The 23,454-nt window shown below is 42.2% G+C and overlaps 1 protein-coding gene across 5 annotated transcripts in view; it reads right to left on the bottom strand.

Moving 5' to 3' along the window:
* The window catches only part of tmem87b (transmembrane protein 87B), a 58,299-nt gene extending 35,469 nt beyond the window's left edge, over positions 1-22,830 (bottom strand). For 2 of the 5 annotated variants that reach the window (XR_009445670.1, XM_059645201.1), the window contains exons 1-5: positions 22,564-22,830; positions 7,202-7,262; positions 1,579-1,670; positions 691-831; positions 545-598 (exon numbers count right to left, since the gene is read on the bottom strand). Coding sequence is in view for 4 of the 5 variants with exons in the window: in XM_059645201.1 (XP_059501184.1) it covers positions 545-598; positions 691-831; positions 1,579-1,670; positions 7,202-7,262; positions 22,564-22,710 (495 nt within the window). In the remaining variant the exon portion in view is untranslated. Of the gene's footprint in view, positions 1-544; positions 599-690; positions 832-1,578; positions 1,671-7,201; positions 7,263-20,107; positions 20,165-22,332; positions 22,462-22,563 lie in introns of those variants that run through there. The other 3 variants (XM_059645203.1, XM_059645202.1, XM_059645204.1) reach the window with 3 other exon arrangements.
* Positions 22,831-23,454: the final 624 nt, after the last annotated feature.

The raw sequence follows: 23,454 nt of genomic DNA on the forward strand, positions 1-23,454 counted from the left end.
TCACCTTTCACCTGACTCCTACCCAATCCAAATCATTTAGGTTAACATGAAATCCACAGCCCCAGTTATATCTTTAGCAAAATTCTGACCCTGTCCTAGTTTAAGTAGAGCCCAGCCCAAGGGAACAACTCCTCCATTCCCTAATTATTGGTGCCCCGTGAACAGAAACTCCTTCTCAAATCATCCCGAGTCACATACTCAATATTCTAACCTGTTGGACAATACTCCACTTGCAGCCAAATACTCATTTACTTCTAAATGTATGCACAGTAACTTTTTTAGTCTTTACTAATGGGTATATGTCTCAAGTTCCTGACACTACAGTGATTTCATTGCTGAATCCATCAGCAAGGACAATATCAACATTCCCTATGGAGGTTAAGGGTATCTATGACAGCATCCTTATAAGTTTCATATTTTATTGCTCTTCTCATCATGATTATTATGACAGTAAAGTGCATTCAAAGTTAAAATTGGCTACAAAATAAGCATCACCTAACTGTAATACAACTAAGCCTAACTTAAAAAAATGCCAATTTATTACCACATTTATATTTGGTGTCAGCACCACCACTGATTTTGGAAGATCGTGGCTCATCTGAAAGGTAAAATTTATATACGTTAGACTGAAGGATAGGACTGAAATTTAAAATAGCTGAACGTAACTGAAGACTACTTTCATATACTTACATTGAATTTTGGGAAGACCTGAATTTTGTCATTGCAGACAATATTTTCAGTCTTGTGTGCAATGTATTGCCCTTCACTTAATGGGTGAGGTTCAAGACTATTACGAATACCACTGCCAAAATATCTTGAGTCATATGTGTCCTAAGTGAAGTTCAAGAACATGCAAAAAAACTAGAATGGTTACAAATTGACTTATTTGCAATAAGGTTTGATTTGCAATCACAATTTCACTTGTGCTCTCTAAACAATTAAATCATTGGCAGACAAGGATCAGCAAAATGCTGTTTTAAATATTTAAATAAATGGGTCAAAATTATTTTTGCTCACGATTTGGTAAAAGCAGCTTTTCCTTTCCCCAACTTCCTTTTGTAACATCTTTGCAGTGCAAAACCAAAATATTTTACCAAGGCCAAAGAAGAGCTTAATACTGTAATCTTTCAACAGTGAACATTTCAAACAAATAAGGCTCTCCAATAAATGTTTAACAATCCCCTAAACGAAGTACTGCCTTAAATGGGTTTATCCCTTTAACAAGTCTGTGTTGGCTTTTTGAAGATGCACGGGAATGAATGAATCTCCAACAAAGCCCTAACCCTGCAGTTAAAGGGCAATACCCCTTTATCCAATCTTATCCTTCAAACATCAACTTTCCAAAAATTAAATAGTTCTCACATTAACGGTTAACATTTCACATTATAAACCTGATCCATTGACAGTTGACAATTCAGAGAAGTCAGATATTCCTTCTTTGAGTTTAATGTCTGAAATAAAATTTAAATTTTCCACATGGACTATTCACTGATCACACATACAACATCCTTTTTCTAATGGAAAGGTAAAAGCTAAAATAAAAGTTCTCTATTTTAACTATTTTGTAAGAATACTTACTTTAATGTTATTGAATTCATTGTGACAAGGGTAATATCTGAGGTACCACTCAACTGTTAATGATACATTCTCAGGACATCTGAATGATACAACTGTGAAGAGGACAAAAAAAAACGAAGAAATGTTAGAATACCACATATTGCTTGGTAAAAATGCTACGCAAATGCTCAAGATAAAACAAAAGATTCAGGAAATCGAGCAGTGATGAAATAACAATTCCTACTTGCATCAACTGACATTGAAAGCAGATCACCACTTCAGTCGTGACAAACAGTGGTATGTTTTAAGTTCTGTGTCCAGGTGATTTGCACACAAATTTCCCAAATGTGTTTAGAAAGTGAATTAAAGTGTAACTTTGAGCAATAAAACCTCTTACCAGCACACTTCAGAAAATTGGGTGATGGGAGTTAAACAAAGCTGTGCATTAACAGGAAGTTACAGTATGCCATACACAAGGCAAGATGCAACTGAGGACTTGGAGGGAAAAGTGGAAGCAGTTAGTTGTCAGAGGCTCCAGTACTGTGGGACATCACAGTAAAACTATCACAACTGAAGGCTGAACAATTGCTGACACCACAAATGACACCACGACCTTTAGACTGGTTTTGCTCAGAAAAAAAAAATCAAAGACTGTTGCATCTTTGTTCATGCACAACTTGCAGGGATCCTATGACCTATGAACTTCAGTGTAATGCCCGAGATGGTGAACGATTCACAGCTACAACATTGGCATCAGCCCAAACAGTCAGAAATGAGGAAAAAAATATTGAGAGAGAGATCTCAGATATATGCAAAAATAATAAAGTTGTAATCACAGAATCCCCAGTGTGCAGACAGGCCATTCAGCCCCACAATTACACACTGACGCTCTGAATTGCAACCCACCAAGACCTGTCCCACTGCCCTATCCCTGTAACCGTGCATCTCCCGTGGCTAATGCAACCAAGCTACACAGCCCAGAACATTCTGGGCATGGCCAATCCAGCTAACTTGAACATGTTTGGACTTTAATTTTCTGAAGATTGACTGGGATTACCATAGCACAGAAGGTTTGGATGGTAAAGAATTTGTTAAAGGTGTTCAAGAAAATTTTAATCAACATGTAAATGATGTTCTAGAGAAAGAGCAGAACTTGACCTTGTATTGCATAAGGCGGCAGGGCAAGTAACTAAGATGATAGTAGAGGAACACTTTGGGTCTAGTGACCATAATTCTATTAGTTTTAAAATATTTAGAGGAAAGGATAGGCCTTCCATAAAAGCTAAAATTTTTAAACTGAAGTAAAGCAAATTTTAATGGTTTGAGATAAGAGCTTCCAAAAATTGGATAGAGTAGACTACTTGTAGTTAAGAAACATCTGACAAGTGGGACGCTTTCAAAAGTGTGATAACAAGAATTCACAGTCACTATGTTTGTTAGACTGAAAAGGTAAGGCTGGTAGGATTAGGGTACAACGGATGAATAAATATATTGATATTGGGCTCCATAGAGGTCGTGAACAAAACTCAAATCTCTGGTCAGATCCAGTTCTAGTCAGCATATTTTAGCTAGTATGCATGGGTACTTGACAGAGAGGAGATTTACAGAATGCTTTCAGCAATGAAGGATTTGTCTTATAAGATTATCTTGGAGAAGCTGGGTTTTTTAAATTTTTGAGTAAATAAAAATGGGTAATGATTTGGTATAGGTGCATAATGTTATCTGTCCCTATTCACCTTAAAGAAAAAAAAATATTGTTATCAAGTCCTGCACCAAGAATTCGGGGAGCTGGCTACCAGATTCCAAAGGCTGTAATATCTGAATTATTCCTGGCATCACATGCTAGTTTAGGATTGGTGTGTAGAACAGATGAATGTGTGGCTGAAGAGTTGGAGCAAGAGAGACAGCTTTAGACTCCTGCATCCCAGGAACTGATTCTGGAGCAGATGGGACTGGAACTGAATCAATAGGCTTGTAGAGATTTGTTAGTGTGATTGATTGGGTTTTAAACTAGTTTGGCAGGGGATGGAGAAAAGTGTAGAAGAGAAACAAAGTAATTCTAGAAGGCAATGCAAATATAGTTAAGTCAAGGCACAAAAGAGCAAGGCAAAGCAAGGCTGGTCGACATTTATGTTAATGCAAAAAGGCTTGCAAGTAATACATGAGTTGAGATTGCTCACTAACACATGGGAATATTACATCATTTTTCCCCAGCAGGTGTCTGCGATAGCAAAGGAGAGCTGGAAGCTCAATTTTCCAGAGTTCAGAATCATAGTGCATGAATTTTTGGGAGATGGAAGTGCAAAGCAGGAGATGGTGTTGCAATATTAATGGATGAGTCATATAGTGCACTAAATATATCCAAAATAATCAGGGAGAGACAGTAAGATAGACATGGAAGCAAATCTCAAGTACAAAATAATCAGCTCATTATAGTAGGAAATTTCAACCTCCCCGATATCCACTGGGATAGACAACGCATGAAAAGCTTAGAGATGGAGGAATTCTTACAGTTTATCCAGGAGAGCATTCTATGTCACTGACAAAGTCCTACAAGAGATGCTGAACCAAACAAGTGTTAGGTGTGGCGATGGAGCTGGCATTAGTGGTAATGATGGTGGGGACGGGGGATGGGGAAGAAGATCAGTGACAGTGACTGTGACTAGAAGTCTTACTGAATTACAGTAATTATGTACAAAGAAAGATGGGTTCTGAACTGGTGGAAGGCAATTACAAAAAGATAATACAGGACCTGGCCAAGTGGAGTGACAGCAACCGCTTGCAGGAAAACGCACAGAGTGGGAGACACTCGAAAGGCTAAGAGAGAATTATGGACACAGAGGTCTAACAAGCTACATCAAACTTGACTGCTGCAACTTGCAAGATACTATGGGCTCAAGCAAAAAGCAACTTGAATGATAAATGGCCCTTTCACAATGGGGTAGTTAATAACACCTCACATAAGCAGGCAGCAGTGAAGACATCAAGATATGGGAGAGATAACTTACAAAGCTTCAAGGTTTATAGAATATTTGAAGGGAAAAGGAGAAAATAGCCACCCTATAAACAAGGGAAACAAAGCAAGCACAGACAGTGACAACTGCAGAAAAACACCACAGGACATGGCCAGCTATGGTGACCAGGACCCAGTAATTAGAGACCCCTTTGGGGAATTCTGGCCATGTTCACCATTCATGGGTAATGCTGAAAGTTGCATGTGCATCCTATGCTTTACTTTTGCTTGAATTGTATCAGGTGCTGAAGTTTTGTTTTGTTTATTAATCAGTTATAATCAGAATAAAGGATTATTGAGTTAACTGACTGGCCCAAGTGACCTCTACGTGTTGGGGTGCAACAAGTTCCTGTAAAGGTAAAGGTGGCATCAACCATTCTAGAGAACTCTGGATGTCAACAGATGTAAACAACTGGATGAGGAACACAAAATGAAACTAATGGTAGATACCAATGGCTCAAAACAGTGAATGCCTTAGAATATAGACAGTGCAGGGTTTGCTGGAAAAAAATTAGGATAGCAAAGGGGGCCATTAAAAATATTGGTGGGTAACATTAAGGAATATCAAAAGACATCTTCAGTATATTAGGGCAAGATAATAATCAAGGAAAAACTAGTACTTATTAGAGATCAAAGTGGCAGTGTGTGCACGGAGCTGGGAGACTAAGTCAAAGTTTTAAATGAGTACTTTGCATTGTATTCATTGCCAAGAAGGATGATTTAAGTAGAGAAGGTGGACTATGATATACTTGCACAGGATTAACGAGAAGGCAGAGTATTAGTGATTTTAGCAGGCTTGAAAGTGGATAATTCCCAGGCCCAGGTGAGATGTATGCCAGACTGTGGGGGATGCAAAGAAGGATACTTCAGAGGCTCTGATATTAATTGTCAAATCCTCTCTGGAAGACAGCTCATTATTAGTATATCAAGATGTACACATGAAAGTAGGGCAGTTCTTGTGATCTACACCAACTTTGGTAAGACTTTTAATCAGATCTTGGTTAAGATGTTAAGAGCCCATGCAACTCAGAGCAATTTAGCGAATTGCATCCAAAATTGGCTTTGTGGCTGGACAGCGACTGTCACAGGGGGTTTTTGTCCTGTACCCAGTAGCATAGCACACGGTTTGATGCTGGGTCCCTTGCTGTTTGAGGTCTTAATGACCTACACATGAACGTATGATCAGTAAGCATAGATGATACAAAAAGTGGTGGTATGGTAAAATAGTCTATGTGAGAAGGCAAGCCAATCAGCTGACATAGGTAGACTAGTCAGATTGGCAGAATAGTGGCAAATGGAATTTAATCCTAAAAAGGTATGAGGTAATACGTTTTGAAAAGACTATTAAGTCATGGGAGTACACGATGAATGGCAACATCCCAGAAATTAAGAATCAAAAGGGACCTTGGTGTGCATGTCCATATGCAAAAGGACAGGTAGAAAGGCAGTTAAGAAGAAATATGGGATGTTTGCCTCTATTGATCAGAGCACTGAACACAAAAAACAAGGTATTTTGATGGAGCTGTATATAACATTAGTCAAGCTACAATTGTACTGTGTTCAGCTCAGTTCAGGTCGACACACTATAGGAAAAGGTGTGATTGCACTACAGACAATGCAAAAGGAGATTCACCGGGATTTTATCTGGGCTGGGGAGATTCCGTTGTGGAGAGAGACTGGATGGGGAACAGAAAAGGTTGAGTGGTGTACAATGTTTGAGGGGCACAGTCGGAGTAAATTGGGAGAAATTTCTCCCCTCAGTACAGCGGTCAGTAATTGGGGGCACAGGTTTTAAGAGAAAGGCCAATGGGTTGAGAAAGAATTTGAGGAAAAATATTTTCACCCAGACAGGATAATCCCCAAAGATATCTAAGAATTATTTAGACACTTTAAACATCATTGCATATAAGACTACAGGTCAAGTTCTGAGAAATGGGATTAGAATTGATGAAAATTTGATGACCCGTTGTGTTTGTGCCAGTCAAAGAGTCTCTTTTCATGTTGTAAAACCCCACAACTCTAGGTCATCAGGTGGCAGGGTCACTGGACATGATCATTAACTGATTTCTCTTCACTGATGCTGCCAGACCTGCAGCAGTTTGCCAGCAACTTCTGTTTTTGTCTCACAGAACTCACCCTTGATTAGAGAGTGTCATTGTCAGAAATATAAGTCAGTCACCCATTTTTCTCCCTATCCCACCTTGAAAGATTGTTATGTTTTTCAGGGTAATTCAAGTGTGAAGGAGCACAGTTGCAAAATGGCACAGGAAAACTTAGCTATTAATCATACTTGGATAAGAGTTTCAGACTCTTACTTCAGAAAAATATTAAAAATATTAATTTGTGTATTTAACTACCATTGGTATACACCATAGATAACAAGGTGTGGAGCTGGATGAACACAGCAGGCTAAGCAACATCAGAGGAGCGGGAAAGCTGACATTTTGGGCCTAGACTCTTCCAGGGTCTAGGCCCGAAACGTCAGCTTTCCTGCTCAGCCTGCTGTTTTCATCCACCTCCACACCTTGTTATCTCGGATTCTCCAGCATCTGCGGTTCCTATTATCATTGGTATATACCTATTGCTTTCAAAAAAAATGATCACACGTTAGGTTCAAAGTAAACAACTTACCTTCAAGTACAATATCTGTTTTGTTAAACATTGTTTTTGTAAACACCAGTGGCTTATGGTTCTGAAAAGAAAATTTGAATCACAACCATTAGTCAAAAGTAGCAAAACAAAAAAACAGAGATCATGCTAATATTCTTCCATGTATATTTGAAAGTTAAACTAGCATTATCAGCACCAGAGTTGGTATATTCTAGTAAGTATCAGAAATGTTTGTCACCATGATCCCAAAACATGCATAAGCATTTTGTTAGGTTCTTAATGGATACTAATTCAAGTTACAGAAACCAAAACACGTAGTATTCAACTGTCACAAGATACAACATTAAATGAAAAATCAGGGGATAAATAGAACAAAATACTAGCTTGATGCTAAGGCTCTTAAGTATGTTACAGATCCACTTCTTCCTGTAACTCCAAGTTAGGCAAACCTTATTTCCTTTTTACTCATGCACTAAGTGAGCTGTTAGCTACACAAGACCAAATTTGCAATTGCCTTCTAATGAGAAACTCCCAAATAAAATCAAACCGAGAAGCCTTCTGACCACAACCCATTGCCACGATGTCACATATTTGCAAAATTCTAAACTAAAAAAGTAAGTTAATTATCTTTTATCTCCAAAATACTTAAATATCAATAACTTAATATTAAAATATCAACTGATTTATTGCACAGAGTTATGGAATTCTGCGCATGTACAATTGCAAAAAGCAATACGTGTGATCAGACTGGCCACCCAAAACCAATCCAGCAATTCCTGCCTTGGAGAATTGACTGACGGCAGTAAGACATGGGTCAAGATTTAACGGCCATCAAGTAATGCTCACATCCCTTGAATGGACAATTACAAAATCACTTCAATTCTGCATTTTGTGAATAATTTATATCCATAAATGGGGTTTACAAGTCTATGCCAGGACTTCTGAAAGTTTAGCTTCTTCACGAATAAAGACATTCAGGCTGACTCTAGGGAGGTTCAATCACGGATCACCCATTGTTCACTGTTTATACTTTTAAATAACTTGAGGTAATTTTCTAAACAATGTTCAGAGACATTATGACACACCTGTAGAGCAGATCAGACTTGAATGCAGGTCTTCTGGCTCAGAGGTAGGACACTGCAACTGTGCCACAAGAACCCTCTGACTTGTAAGAAACATAGAACAGTACAGCACACTATAGGCCCTTCAGCCCATGATGCTGTGCTGAACATTTACCCTAAATCTAAGGTGTATCTAACCTCCAGCCCTACCTTATACTATCATTCATATGCCTTTCTAATAGCTGCTTAAATGCCCCTCATGAGGCCGACTCCACTACCCTCTACCTACCACTCTGAGGAAAGAACCTACCTCTAACATCTCCCCTATATCTACCTCTACTCACTTTAAAAACTATGTCCCCTCGTAATAGCTACCTCCACCCTAGGAAAAGGTCTGTGGCTATCCACTCTGTCTATACCTCTGATCATTTTGTACACCCCTGTCGTCACCTCTCATCCTTCGTCGTTCTAAAGATAAAAGCCCTAGCGCTCTCAACCTTTCCTCATAAGACCTTCCCTCCATTCCAGGCAACATCCTGGTAAATCTCCTCTGCACCTTTTCCAAAGCTTCCACATGTTTCCTGTAATGAGGCGACCAGAACGGGACACAATACTCCAGATGTGGCCAAACCAGGCTTTTGTATAGCTGGAGCATAATTTCACAGCTCTTGAACTCAATCCCTCTATTAATAAAGGCAGCACACCATACACCTTCTTAACACCTCTATCTACCCGGGTGGCAGCTTTCAGGGAACTGCGGACATGAACCCCAAGATCCCTCTGCTCCTCCACACTGCCTTTTCGTTAACCCAGTATTCTGTTTTCAAGTTTGTCCTTCCAAAATGAATCACCTCACACTTTTCAGGGTTAAACTCCATCTGCCACTTCAGTCCAGCTCTGCATCCTATCAATGTCCCTTTGTAACCCTGAACAGCCCTCCACACTATCCACAACTTGACTCACCTTTGTATCATCCACGAACTTGCTAATCCACTCTTCCACTCCTTACATCCAAATCATTTACAAAAATCACAAACAGAAGAGGGCCCAGACAGATCCTTGTGGTACACCACTCGTAATTGAGCATCATGTTGAATATTTTCCATCCACTACCACCCTTTGGATTCAGAATTGGCTGATTCTTAGAAGACAATCTGCCAAATTTGCCCCTATCCCATGCCTCCTTACTTTCTGCATGAGCCTACCTTGGGGAACCTCATCAAACGCCTTACTTAAATCCATGTATACCACATCCACTGCTCTACCTTTATCCACGTGTTTGGTCACCTCTTCAATAAATTCAATAAGGTTCATGAGGCGTGATCTACCCCTCACAAATCCTTGCTGACTATAAATACGTACAATAAACACAAATTAACTGCATGTAACCAACCCAAGTTTATTTCATTTGCATTTACATTGGTAATAACGTTTTCTTAAAAACCAAGTGATTCCGTTTATCTTGCATGCAAAACTAATTCCTAAAACTCAGTATAATGTAAAATATGCAAACATCCAGCTTGTAATTCACAACAATGACATTAAGAAAAAAAATACAACTGAAGCACAGGAGATGGCCACTTGGGGAGATGCTAACTGTGGCAATTTCAACGGATTAGTAAACCAGAAGCCCAGACAAAAGCTCTGGGGGTAGACGTTCAAATACACCTGGTGGAATTTAACTTCAATGAATAAAAATCTGGAGTAGAAAGTTAATCTCAATAATGGTGGCCACAAAACAATCAATTGCAATAAAAATATTTTGGTTCACTCATGTCTGTCAGGAAAGAAACGTGTCATCCTTAACTACTCTGGCCTACATGGCACTCCAGATCCATAGCAATATTGTTAACTCTCAACTGGCTTCTGAAATGGCCACTCAATGAACAAAAAAAGGAGCTGCTTCACAAAAGGTCTGTGCCAGTTCCCTGCAAGAAAGCTAGTCACACTCACTATGCAAATTTTCTCTCTTCAGCCAATTATCAAACCGCCCTTTGAAGGCCATGAGTGAATCCACTTCTACCACACTCCGATAATGGATTACAGATATTGTATTTTGTCAGGTTGCTTTCTTGCTCATAAGCTTAATATTGGTATTCACAGTTGATCACACCTTGTGCCCAGAGGAATATTTGTCTCTACTTATACCTAGATCTTTGGTAATTAAAAAAAGCTCTAACAAATGTCATCTCAATATTTTCTTCTCCAAGAAGAACGTCAGGTTCTGCAACTTGTCCCGGTAACTTGTGGCCCTCAAATTTGCAAGATTGGTTGCAAGGATAAAGGAAGTCTCGCACTTATACGATAATAAAATGTGAGGCTGGATGAACACAGCAGGCCAAGCAGCATCTCAGGAGCACAAAAGCTGACGTTTCGGGCCTAGACCCTTCATCAGAGAGGGGGATGGGGAGAGGGAACTGGAATAAATAGGGAGAGAGGGGGAGGCAGGCTGAAGATGGAGAGTAAAGAGGATAGGTGAAGAGAGGATAGGTGAAGAGAGGATAGGTGAAGAGAGGATAGGTGAAGAGAGGATAGGTGAAGAGAGGATAGGTGAAGAGAGGATAGGTGAAGAGAGGATAGGTGAAGAGAGGATAGGTGAAGAGAGGATAGGTGAAGAGAGGATAGGTGAAGAGAGGATAGGTGAAGAGAGGATAGGTGAAGAGAGGATAGGTGAAGAGAGGATAGGTGAAGAGAGGATAGGTGAAGAGAGGATAGGTGAAGAGAGGATAGGTGAAGAGAGGATAGGTGAAGAGAGGATAGGTGAAGAGAGGATAGGTGAAGAGAGGATAGGTGAAGAGAGGATAGGTGAAGAGAGGATAGGTGAAGAGAGGATAGGTGAAGAGAGGATAGGTGAAGAGAGGATAGGTGAAGAGAGGATAGGTGAAGAGAGGATAGGTGAAGAGAGGATAGGTGAAGAGAGGATAGGTGAAGAGAGGATAGGTGAAGAGAGGATAGGTGAAGAGAGGATAGGTGAAGAGAGGATAGGTGAAGAGAGGATAGGTGAAGAGAGGATAGGTGAAGAGAGGATAGGTGAAGAGAGGATAGGTGAAGAGAGGATAGGTGAAGAGAGGATAGGTGAAGAGAGGATAGGTGAAGAGAGGATAGGTGAAGAGAGGATAGGTGAAGAGAGGATAGGTGAAGAGAGGATAGGTGAAGAGAGGATAGGTGAAGAGAGGATAGGTGAAGAGAGGATAGGTGAAGAGAGGATAGGTGAAGAGAGGATAGGTGAAGAGAGGATAGGTGAAGAGAGGATAGGTGAAGAGAGGATAGGTGAAGAGAGGATAGGTGAAGAGAGGATAGGTGAAGAGAGGATAGGTGAAGAGAGGATAGGTGAAGAGAGGATAGGTGAAGAGAGGATAGGTGAAGAGAGGATAGGTGAAGAGAGGATAGGTGAAGAGAGGATAGGTGAAGAGAGGATAGGTGAAGAGAGGATAGGTGAAGAGAGGATAGGTGAAGAGAGGATAGGTGAAGAGAGGATAGGTGAAGAGAGGATAGGTGAAGAGAGGATAGGTGAAGAGAGGATAGGTGAAGAGAGGATAGGTGAAGAGAGGATAGGTGAAGAGAGGATAGGTGAAGAGAGGATAGGTGAAGAGAGGATAGGTGAAGAGAGGATAGGTGAAGAGAGGATAGGTGAAGAGAGGATAGGTGAAGAGAGGATAGGTGAAGAGAGGATAGGTGAAGAGAGGATAGGTGAAGAGAGGATAGGTGAAGAGAGGATAGGTGAAGAGAGGATAGGTGAAGAGAGGATAGGTGAAGAGAGGATAGGTGAAGAGAGGATAGGTGAAGAGAGGATAGGTGAAGAGAGGATAGGTGAAGAGAGGATAGGTGAAGAGAGGATAGGTGAAGAGAGGATAGGTGAAGAGAGGATAGGTGAAGAGAGGATAGGTGAAGAGAGGATAGGTGAAGAGAGGATAGGTGAAGAGAGGATAGGTGAAGAGAGGATAGGTGAAGAGAGGATAGGTGAAGAGAGGATAGGTGAAGAGAGGATAGGTGAAGAGAGGATAGGTGAAGAGAGGATAGGTGAAGAGAGGATAGGTGAAGAGAGGATAGGTGAAGAGAGGATAGGTGAAGAGAGGATAGGTGAAGAGAGGATAGGTGAAGAGAGGATAGGTGAAGAGAGGATAGGTGAAGAGAGGATAGGTGAAGAGAGGATAGGTGAAGAGAGGATAGGTGAAGAGAGGATAGGTGAAGAGAGGATAGGTGAAGAGAGGATAGGTGAAGAGAGGATAGGTGAAGAGAGGATAGGTGAAGAGAGGATAGGTGAAGAGAGGATAGGTGAAGAGAGGATAGGTGAAGAGAGGATAGGTGAAGAGAGGATAGGTGAAGAGAGGATAGGTGAAGAGAGGATAGGTGAAGAGAGGATAGGTGAAGAGAGGATAGGTGAAGAGAGGATAGGTGAAGAGAGGATAGGTGAAGAGAGGATAGGTGAAGAGAGGATAGGTGAAGAGAGGATAGGTGAAGAGAGGATAGGTGAAGAGAGGATAGGTGAAGAGAGGATAGGTGAAGAGAGGATAGGTGAAGAGAGGATAGGTGAAGAGAGGATAGGTGAAGAGAGGATAGGTGAAGAGAGGATAGGTGAAGAGAGGATAGGTGAAGAGAGGATAGGTGAAGAGAGGATAGGTGAAGAGAGGATAGGTGAAGAGAGGATAGGTGAAGAGAGGATAGGTGAAGAGAGGATAGGTGAAGAGAGGATAGGTGAAGAGAGGATAGGTGAAGAGAGGATAGGTGAAGAGAGGATAGGTGAAGAGAGGATAGGTGAAGAGAGGATAGGTGAAGAGAGGATAGGTGAAGAGAGGATAGGTGAAGAGAGGATAGGTGAAGAGAGGATAGGTGAAGAGAGGATAGGTGAAGAGAGGATAGGTGAAGAGAGGATAGGTGAAGAGAGGATAGGTGAAGAGAGGATAGGTGAAGAGAGGATAGGTGAAGAGAGGATAGGTGAAGAGAGGATAGGTGAAGAGAGGATAGGTGAAGAGAGGATAGGTGAAGAGAGGATAGGTGAAGAGAGGATAGGTGAAGAGAGGATAGGTGAAGAGAGGATAGGTGAAGAGAGGATAGGTGAAGAGAGGATAGGTGAAGAGAGGATAGGTGAAGAGAGGATAGGTGAAGAGAGGATAGGTGAAGAGAGGATAGGTGAAGAGAGGATAGGTGAAGAGAGGATAGGTGAAGAGAGGATAGGTGAAGAGAGGATAGGTGAAGAGAGGATAGGTGAAGAGAGGATAGGTGAAGAGAGGATAGGTGAAGAGAGGATAGGTGAAGAGAGGATAGGTGAAGAGAGGATAGGTGAAGAGAGGATAGGTGAAGAGAGGATAGGTGAAGAGAGGATAGGTGAAGAGAGGATAGGTGAAGAGAGGATAGGTGAAGAGAGGATAGGTGAAGAGAGGATAGGTGAAGAGAGGATAGGTGAAGAGAGGATAGGTGAAGAGAGGATAGGTGGGGAGGTAGGGAGGGGATAGGTCAGTCCAGGGAAGACGGACAGGTCAAGGAGGTGGGATGAGGTTAGTAGGTAGATGGGGGTGCGGCTTGGGGTGGGAGGAAGGGATGGGTGAGAGGAAGAACAGGTTAGGGAGGCAGAGACAGGTTGGACTGGTTTTGGGATGCAGTGGGTGGGGAGGAAGAGCTGGGCTGGTTGTGTGGTGCAGTGGGGGGAGGGGACAAACTGGGCTGGTTTAGGGATGCAGTTGGGGAAGGGGAGATTTTGAAACTGGTGAAGTCCACATTGATACCATTAGGCTGCAGGGTTCCCAGGTGGAATAGGAGTTGCTGTTCCTGCAACCTTCGGGTGGCATCATTGTGGCACTGCAGGGGGCCCATGATGGACATGTCATCTAAAGAATGGGAGGGGGAGTGGAAATGGTTTGCGACTGGGAGGTGCAGTTGTTTGTTGCGAACTGAGCGGAGGTGTTCTGCGAAGCGGTCTCCAAGCCTCCGCTTGGTTTCCCCAATGTAGAGGAAGCCACACTGGGGACAGTGGATGCAGTATACCACATTGGCAGATGTGCAGGTGAACCTCTGCTTAATGTGGAATGTCATCTTGGGGCCTGGGATAGGGGTGAGGGAGGTGGTGTGGGGGCAAGTGTAGCATTTCCTGTGGTTGCAGGGGAAGGTGCCGGGTGTGGTGGGGTTGGAGGGCAGCGTGGAGCGAACAAGGGAGTCAAGGGCAGCGTGGAGCGAACAAGGGAGTCAAGGGCAGCGTGGAGCGAACAAGGGAGCTTTTGTGCTCCTGAGATGCTGCTTGGCCTGCTGTGTTCATCCAGCCTCACATTTTATTATCTTGGAATTCTCCAGCATCTGCAGTTCCCATTATCTCTCTTGCACTTATACAATGCTTTTCATGACCAGTAGGTATCTCAAAGCACCTTCCAGTCAATTAAATACTTTTGAAGTGCAGGCAGTACAGCAGATGTGCACTGCAAATTCCCACAAACAATATTGTGATAATAACCAATTTGTGTTTGTGAAATGGGTAAGATACAAATGATGGCAGGACAGAGACAATTTCATTGATCTTGAGCCGAGTTTCAAAGAAAAGCAAACATGATGGAGAGGTTACAAACTGTTAGCTCAGCCTGAGAAAATGATCAGGATGGCAACACAATCTCAACAACAAAAAAAACCTTGCGTTGTCAAAACACCTTTAACACAGAAAATTGTTCCAAAACATAAATCAATGAAAAATGAGTCCACATTCTGGAAGGTAAGCAGGTAAAAGGAATACATTTGGAGTACTGTGTGCAGTTCTGGTCACCCTACTGTAAAAAGGATACTATTAAACTAGAAAGAGTACAAGAAAAGATTGACAAGGGTGCTAACTCGAATTATAGAACATAGAACAGCTCAGCACAGGAACGGGCCCTTCAGCCCATGGTGCCTCTACCACCACTGGCAGCATGTTCCAGACTCCCAACACTGAAATAAAAGGTCATTCACATCTCCTTTGAACTTTCCCCCTCTCACCTTAAATGCACTACCCTTAGTATTACACATTCCAACTCTGAAAAAGATTCTGTCAACCCTATCTATGCATCTCATTATTTTACAGATTTCTATCAAGTTTTCCATCAGCCTCCACCACTCTAGACAAAACAACCCAAGTTTTTTCTAGCAGAGGTAGTAGGAACTGCAGATGCTGGAGAATCTGAGATAATAAGGCATAGAGCTGGATGAACACAGCAGGCCAAGTAGCTTCAGAGGAGCAGCAAGGCTGATGTTTCAGGCCTGGACCCTTCTTCAGAAAAATTCTGAACACATGAAACTGGTAAAACTCCACATTTAGGCCACTGGGCTGTAGGCTCCCAAGGCAGAATATGAGGCGATGCTCCTCCAGTTTCAAGTGACATCATAGTGATATTGCAGGAAGCGCAGGATCAATCCACTCCCCGGGGAGTGGGAGGGGGGAGTTGAAATGGTTTGCAACCTAAAAGTATTGTCGTTTGTCACGAACAGAACACATGGACTGCTCAAAGCAGTCTCCAAGCCTCCACTTAGTCTCGCCGATGTAGACAAGTCCACATTGGCAGCAGTCGATGCAACAGATCACATTGACAGATGTGCAGGTGAACCTCTGTCTGATGTGGAAGGATTGTTAGATGCCTTGAATGGAGGTGAGGAGGGAAGTGTAGCACTTCCTGTGGTTAAAGGGAAAGGTGTTGGTGGGTGTAGAGTGGATGAGGGAGTTCCAGAGAGCGTGGTCCCTTAGAAAGGCAGACAGGGGTGGACAGGGCAATAGATCATTGGTTGTGGATCAGACTGTAGGTGGCATAAGTGGCAGAGAGTGATACGTTGGTTGATGGGGTGATGTGTGAGGACAAGGGGAATTCTGTCTTTGTTTTTGTTGCAGGAGGGCTCGTGAGGGCAGAGGTACAGGAAACTCAAGGGATGTGGTTGAGAGCATTTTCAATCACCGAAGGGGGTGGAGTTGTGGTCCTTGAAATAAGAGGACATCTGGGATGTTTGGAAGTGGAACACCCCATCTTGAGAGCAGACGAGGCAGATTAGAATAGATTTGCTACAGCGTGGAAACAGGCCCTTCGGCCCAACAAGTCTACACCGCCCCTTGAAGCATCCCACCCAGACTATCCCCCTATAATGCACACACCCCTGAACACTATGGGCAATTTAGCATGGCCGATCTACCTAACCTGCACATCTTTTGGACTGTGGGAGGAAACCAGAGCACCTGGAGAAAACCCACAGAGACATGGGGAGAATGTGCAAACTCCACACAGACAGTCGCCCGAGGTTGGAATCGAACCTGGGTCTCTGGTGCTGTAAGGCTGCAGAGCTGACCACTGAGCCGCCCCAAATGAGGCAGTGCGGAGGAATTGGGAGTAGGGGATTGCATTCTTGCAGGAAGGTGGGTGAGAGGAGGTATTTATTCATCTATATCTAACCTGTCTTTGCACATTAGTTGAATACTTTGAAGAGATCATTCCTTTGCCTTCTAAGTTCTAGAGAAAACAGGCCTAATTTGTGTAATCTCTCCTCATAATTTAACCACAAGTCCAGGTATCATTCTTGTAAACCTACATTCTGTCCCCTCCAAGGTCAATACCGCAAACATTGTTTGAACCAGCACATATGAACTCTCACTCAATAAATTAGCAAAAAAAATTATAAACCTCAAATACCACCAGTTTACTATATTGTGATCTCTGCAGTGACAGAGTAGTCAGATGACAATGTGAATGAGAAGGCTGTTTTACATAACTTACCAGAAGAAAGTTGCATTATTATTTAAGGAGTTTATGTTGTTTAAAAAAAGTGCAACAGTGATGTGTATATTCCCTGCAATATTTTTCTATTACTTAGTGTGTATACCCCTCGACCAACCAGAATATTCAATCAGCCAACACACTCCTGGCCCCATGTGTGCCAGTAAATAAAAAGTTTGCTGCAAATCCTTCCTAAAGTGTGGTCCCCAGATCAGCTCTCAGTACTCCATGTGCTGTCTAACCAGGCTTTTGTATTGCTGTCGCATAACTTCTGCATCCTTATATTCCAGTCCTCTAGATATAGGATGTTCCGATGAAGGGTCAATGGATCTGAAACGTTGACTCTGCCTTCTCTCAACACAAGTTGTCATACCTGCTAAGTTCCTCCACCAAAGTGTTTTGGTCGCAGATTTTCTCAGTTTACTGCCAAATGTCTCATTAAAGTTGGCATTATCAAAAACTAAAATTCTAATAGTTGATTTGTGCTTTGCCACAGTGAACTTAATCATATTATATTCACTATTTGATAAATAATAATTGCTCTATTAGGTTATTAATTAAAGTCAGCTCATTACTCATTAGTAAATCCAATATTGTTTGTCGCCTTGTTGCATTGGGGGCATATTGCTGTGGAAACTATCCGGACACACATTAGAATGTAAGTGAATTTCTGGCAGGTGCTTGTCCGTTTCTCCCAATGTATGTTCAAGATAAAATTCTCCCTTTAACTCTGCCTCTGCTGCATTCTTGCCTAACTTTTGCATTTATACAATCTAGCACTTCAGGAGTTGTTACGAATGGGTCAATACACAGCACCTATTATAGTTTGAGATCCTTTACTGTGCTTCAGTTCCACCCAAATGGTCTCCACTGGATGCTTTCCTCTCCTTATAACCTCCCACTTCATTGAAGTGATTTTCTTTCTAACCAGTAAGGTTACTCCATCCCTGCTGCCATTTTCCCTATCTGTCCATGAACCTTATAATCTTGAGTATTTGGTTCACAGTCACAACCACCCTGCAGCCATGACTCAGTAATGCCAACTATATCATAATCCTTAATTTGAATATACCTGTAGCTCATTCAATTTATTCCTTATGTTCATGCAATTGTACGTTGAAACATTTGCGCCATATATACTAGGCTGTCCTTCAGTACTGATGCTCTATTCAACTGTCTATTACTTCTGAGCTTTATTAACATACTTAGTGTCTGAGTTGTACAGCATGGAAATGGACCTTTTGATCCAACTAGTCCACACCAACCAGGGTCCCAAACTAGTGCCATTTGCCTGCTTTTGACGCATATCCCTCCAAACCTTTCCTATTCATCTACTTATACCAATGTCTTTCAAAATGTTGAGCGTACCTGCATCCACCACTTCCTCTGGCAGTTCATTCACCTACAGAGTCATTTTATAGTCATGTACCTGCGGTACCTGAAGTAGAATTCCTAACTGTTTCTTTACTCTGTCCTGTTATCCGTTTTTGAAATGGTCGATTTCTTCTGAGCCCTACCAACCTGCAAATACGGAAAACTTAAATATGAGGTTGCATTTCAAAGTGGAGGTGCTGAGGTATTTAAGCCACTGTATTTCAGTGAGTACAGGATGATCAATGAGAAGGACTTACAAACAAAAAAAAAGGCGCAAGCGTGGGCCATTTGGCTTGAGACTGCACCCCTGTTCAATAAGACCATGGCTGATCCTACAATTTCAGTATCCCATTTCCACTTTCTTTCCATACCCTTAGCTCCCTTGAGCCGCAAGGGCCACATCCTACTCCCGCTTGAATATACGTAATGAACTAGCCCCAACAGTTCTCTGTGGGAGAGAATTCCACAGGTTCACAACTCAAGAGAGAAGAATTCTTCATTTCAGTCCTGAATGTCTTACCCCTCTTTCTTAGACTAACCAAGGGTTAGGTTATAGGCAACAGTTTTGAATTATCCAAAGTCGAGGAGTTGTAGATGAGCAAAGATTTTGTAGCTCAGTTCACCAAATAAAATTCAGATCCAAAAGGTACAAAAGTGCCAACCGAGTACTGGAGAAAGAAGATTGGGTTAAGGGCAGTAAAATTATGCCTATAATCGAAACTTAGTTTGAAACCAACTGGAGTTTTGACTACTGCATCTCAGAAATAATATGTTAGCCTCTTAGGTGAAACAGCATGGCTTCAAGGTTTGATTTCTGAGGACAGGTTGAATAAATTTGTCTTGTACTCCTTTGAGCATAGGAAACCAATGGGCAAATTGATTCAGGAATTTCAAATGCTAACATGATTTGATAGTATAGACAGAAATTATTTATTCTGGAAGAAGTCGAGGACTCAATCATCAAATCAGAGTTAGACCGCTCAAGAAAAAATTTTCTATATAAGGAATATTAGTTATTTGGACCTCGCTTCCAAAATATTTCAAATTGGCTTAGACAGTAGTAGATCAATGTAGAAAAGTGTAAGTAAAAAGGATATTAAAGTCACAGTATACATTAAGTTGAATGGAAAGTACTGCAAGTAGAGCCTCAAGATACCGGGTCTATTTCCAGTGGTGTAAAAAAGAAAAGCAGGATTGAATAGAGATTGTAAAATGAATAAATAATTTTGATGTCATGAGAAAAAACTATTTTCTTTGTTTGGGAAGCTCATGAAGCGTCATTAAATTATAATGGTCAACAAACTAAGGAAGATATTAGAATTAGAGTTGTTGCAGAATGAAAGTGATTGTTGTTGGGAATACTTGGAATTTTAAGTGGATATCGTAGGGCCATTTATCACCTTCAGAGCTGGAAACTTTTAAATTCAATATTATTAATGATTCAAGTCCCCTGACATTTGACTCATCTTACTATGTCAGGTGTATCAACTGTCCAATCTGCTGGCACAAGCAATCGACTCCCAAAGCAGTGTGTGTATTTGGTTGCGGTGTTTGAATTTTATAGGCGCTAGGAATTTGAAAATGGCTGCTTTCACTGTCACCATCTTCAGTTTTATTTAATTCATTCATGGAACTTGGGCACTACTCACCCTAATTGCACTTATAGATAAATACAAAATCAGGACACCAAGAACTGGTGTGTCAGATATCGAATTGCATTAAAATCAAATGGAATATGATTTTAGACTTAAAATTTGTTTCTTCAGACGAGTAGTACATACCTATATCGCCAGAAAGACAAAATCTGTACTCAGGAGAATGTTATTCTTCATCGTCCACTTTGTCAACAGATGAATACAAAGAAATGTATACAAGAGATATTAAAGTTAGTACTGAAAAGGGAACTGGATAAATATTTTAAAAGGAAATTTGTGTAGGACTACGGGGATAGGACAGTGAAATGACATTTTCAGTTCTGTTAAAGAACCACCACAGACATGATGGGTCAAATAGCCACTTCCTGTGCAGTATGATACGCTATCCACCATACAAATATACCAGGTGAAACAATTCAGTTATTTAGCATGACTATTACTTAACCCAAGACAGCTACTGTGGATGTTCAATTATAATTTCATGCAAGAGAAAGCTCCACATAATTTTCATCTGTTCGCCAAAAGTAAAGTCTAGTACATTACTGAAACGAAACTCAACAAAATCAAAACTTTTCCATTGAATGCAAAAGCAGAGTTGTCACAGTCCTACAGGCCAGAGGGCTGCTCTCATTAGAGAGACAACTGGCAGTGGTTTAACTAGAGGGTCACCAGGCCTTGGGTGAAGGGACAGCTTGACTAATAAAATACAATACAGAATCAGAGAAATTTACAGTGCAGGGGAAGGCCACTTGCCCCAGCCTGAACTCGAGTGCTGGCCAAATATATTAACCCAGCCTAAATCCACTCTCCAGCTCTTTGTCCATTCCAGCTGCTAATATCAATATCAGTGTAAATTATGGCATTGAATGCATTTTAGAATATTACTCAAATGTGATGAGGATTTCTGCTCCCACAAGTTGCTGTTTGAAAGGGTGGTTAAGACAGAATGCCAGCATAGTGGCTCAGCGGTTAACACTGCTGCCCCTCAATTCCGGCCTTGGGTGACTGCTTGTGTCGAGTTTGTGTCTCTCCGAATTTCTGGTTTCATCTCAGTCCAAAGATGTGCAGGTTTGGTGGATTGGCTATTCCAAATTATTCGCAACGGCCAGGAATGTTTAGGCTAGGTGGGTTCATCATGGTAAATGTGGGGCCTGAAGGGCCAAATGGCCTCTTTTCTCACTATAAAAAATTCTGAGTTTCAGACACCTAACGTGTGCCTTCCTTGTCAGCTTTAACAAAAATTCCACAACTCCCTTCTAATCATTCCTCTCACGTTAATTCCAATCTCTCTCTCTCTGCACCTTTAACTCAGTATTCGGCATTCTGTTCTGCTACCCTGATGCACTTTACATGGTACGATCTGAAAGTAAACGATAACATTATCGAGGTGGAGAGAAACAACGCTGCATTGCAGGCAGAGAAGGAGCTGAAGGACCAGCTCAAACAGCTTAAAGCACAGAACAATGCAGTTAACTAGCAGATAGTTGTCCTACAGTGACAGACAGCCTCCCTACAGGAACATAGTTCCACAGTGCAGATACAGAATGCCAAACCTGTATAGATCACACTAAACACTTCTCACTGTTTCTTGATATATGTGACAACAATAAATCAAATCTGTCCATTAAAAAAATTCTATTACTTTAAATGTGTTCTGAAAAAGTCACTGAATTCAAATGTTAACTCCGCTTTTGTTTTCACACCTGCTGAGCTCCTCCAATAGTTCCCCATTTTTGAATCAGATCACAAGCATCCTTTTTTTAAAATTAAATTTCTGCCCTGCCCCTGCATATGAATCCCTTTGCTCAGGGAAACAGGTATTTCATATTAACTAAACCTCAAGTCCACATAATTTTAAAATTTCACCTTAGCCTCTGCCCTTCAAAACAAAATCTATCCAATCTATGACAATAGTGTGGTGCAACACAGCAGGCCAAGCAGCATCAGAGGAGCAGGAAAGTTGACGTTTTGGTCCCTCAATCCAATCAATTACTTCTTTTAAAAGTTTCAAAGTCAAATGGCACATTTTTTTTTTTAAAAACTGCAAATACACACGTGTTCAGTTTGCCACAGATCAGAGACAGCTAGATCATTGCATTTTGCGCACAGGTTTTGGGTGACCGATGAAAACTTCTTGTTTGCAATAACAACCTACAAGTGTGAAGGGCCGAACCAGCTGAGGGATGTTCACTGTTCAAGTGGGACTGTTTCAGGTGACGTTTCGCAGGCCTGAGGGAATAGGTAGTTTTCCGTCGTGGCTCTTATCCTAAGAAACAGTTCCACTAAGGGAGATCTATTTTACACGAATAAATACGGAAATGCGCGATTTAAACGATTAGAATAACATTGACCTGATGTTACGACTGAGCTGCAGCCCCACTCCTTAGGTCGCACAGCAGCTTGCGACCACGAACAACCCCAAAGAAACCGACCGTGGCATCCCTAGCTTATCTCCACGAGTCTGCGACGCAGGCCGGACCGCCTGAGGGAGGAATAACCCATGTCAGCGGTCGCGCCATCGTCCAGCGTGAAGACACCCACCTCCGCGGGCCAAGATAATCATGAGGCGTCAACACACTCACCGACCCCACCGTCCGGCTCCAGAGACCGGGCTCCGGTACAGTCTGTACGCCACGAATGAGGAAAGAGGCGGAGATGTAGAAAGCCACGAACGGGGAGGCCCGCTTTGCACCTCCCGGTCCAGGTCCCAAACGCCCAGCTGCAACCATCTTTCCAACCGATTTGTTTTCCCGGGGGGGGGGGGGCGGAGGCGGCGATCGCTTCACCTGTCAACGGCTGACGTCACACACCCTACCTGCCCAGGGAAGGGGAGGAAACAACGCCGAGCCGCGACGGTTGCGCATGCTCACATCTCCATTTCACTTAAAGGGCCGCGCTCGCTGACGCGGTTGAGCGCGTGTAGCACGGCCTCGAGTGATGGATGTGGTTAAGCCGTGAGGTGATTCAAATACCAACTGCACTTCCCAGTCGCGAACCGTTTCAACTTCCCTCTCCCATTCCTTAGACGACATGTCCGTCATGGTAATAAAATGTGAGGCTGGATGAACACAGCAGGCCCAGCAGCATCTCAGGAGCGCAAAAGCTGACGTTTCTAGGCCCGAAACGTCAGCTTTTGCGCTCCTGAGATGCTGCTGGGCCTGCTGTGTTCATCCAGCCTGACATTTTATTATCTTGGATTCTCCAGCATCTGCAGTTCCCATTATCACTCACACATGTCTATCATGGGCCTCCTGCAGTGCCACAATGATGTGACCCGAAGGTTGCAGGAACAGCAACTCATATTCTGCTTGGGAACCCTGCAGCCGAATGGTATCAATGTGGATTTCACAAGCTTCAAAATCTTCCCTCCCCCTACTGCATCACAAAACCAGCCCAGCCTGTCTCTGCCTCCCCAACCTGTCCTTCCTCTCACCTATCCCCTCCTCCCACATCAAGCCTCACCTCCATTTCTC

The sequence above is a fragment of the Stegostoma tigrinum genome, chromosome 4, assembly GCF_030684315.1.
Source record: "Stegostoma tigrinum isolate sSteTig4 chromosome 4, sSteTig4.hap1, whole genome shotgun sequence".
Taxonomy (NCBI): Eukaryota; Metazoa; Chordata; class Chondrichthyes; order Orectolobiformes; family Stegostomatidae; genus Stegostoma; species Stegostoma tigrinum.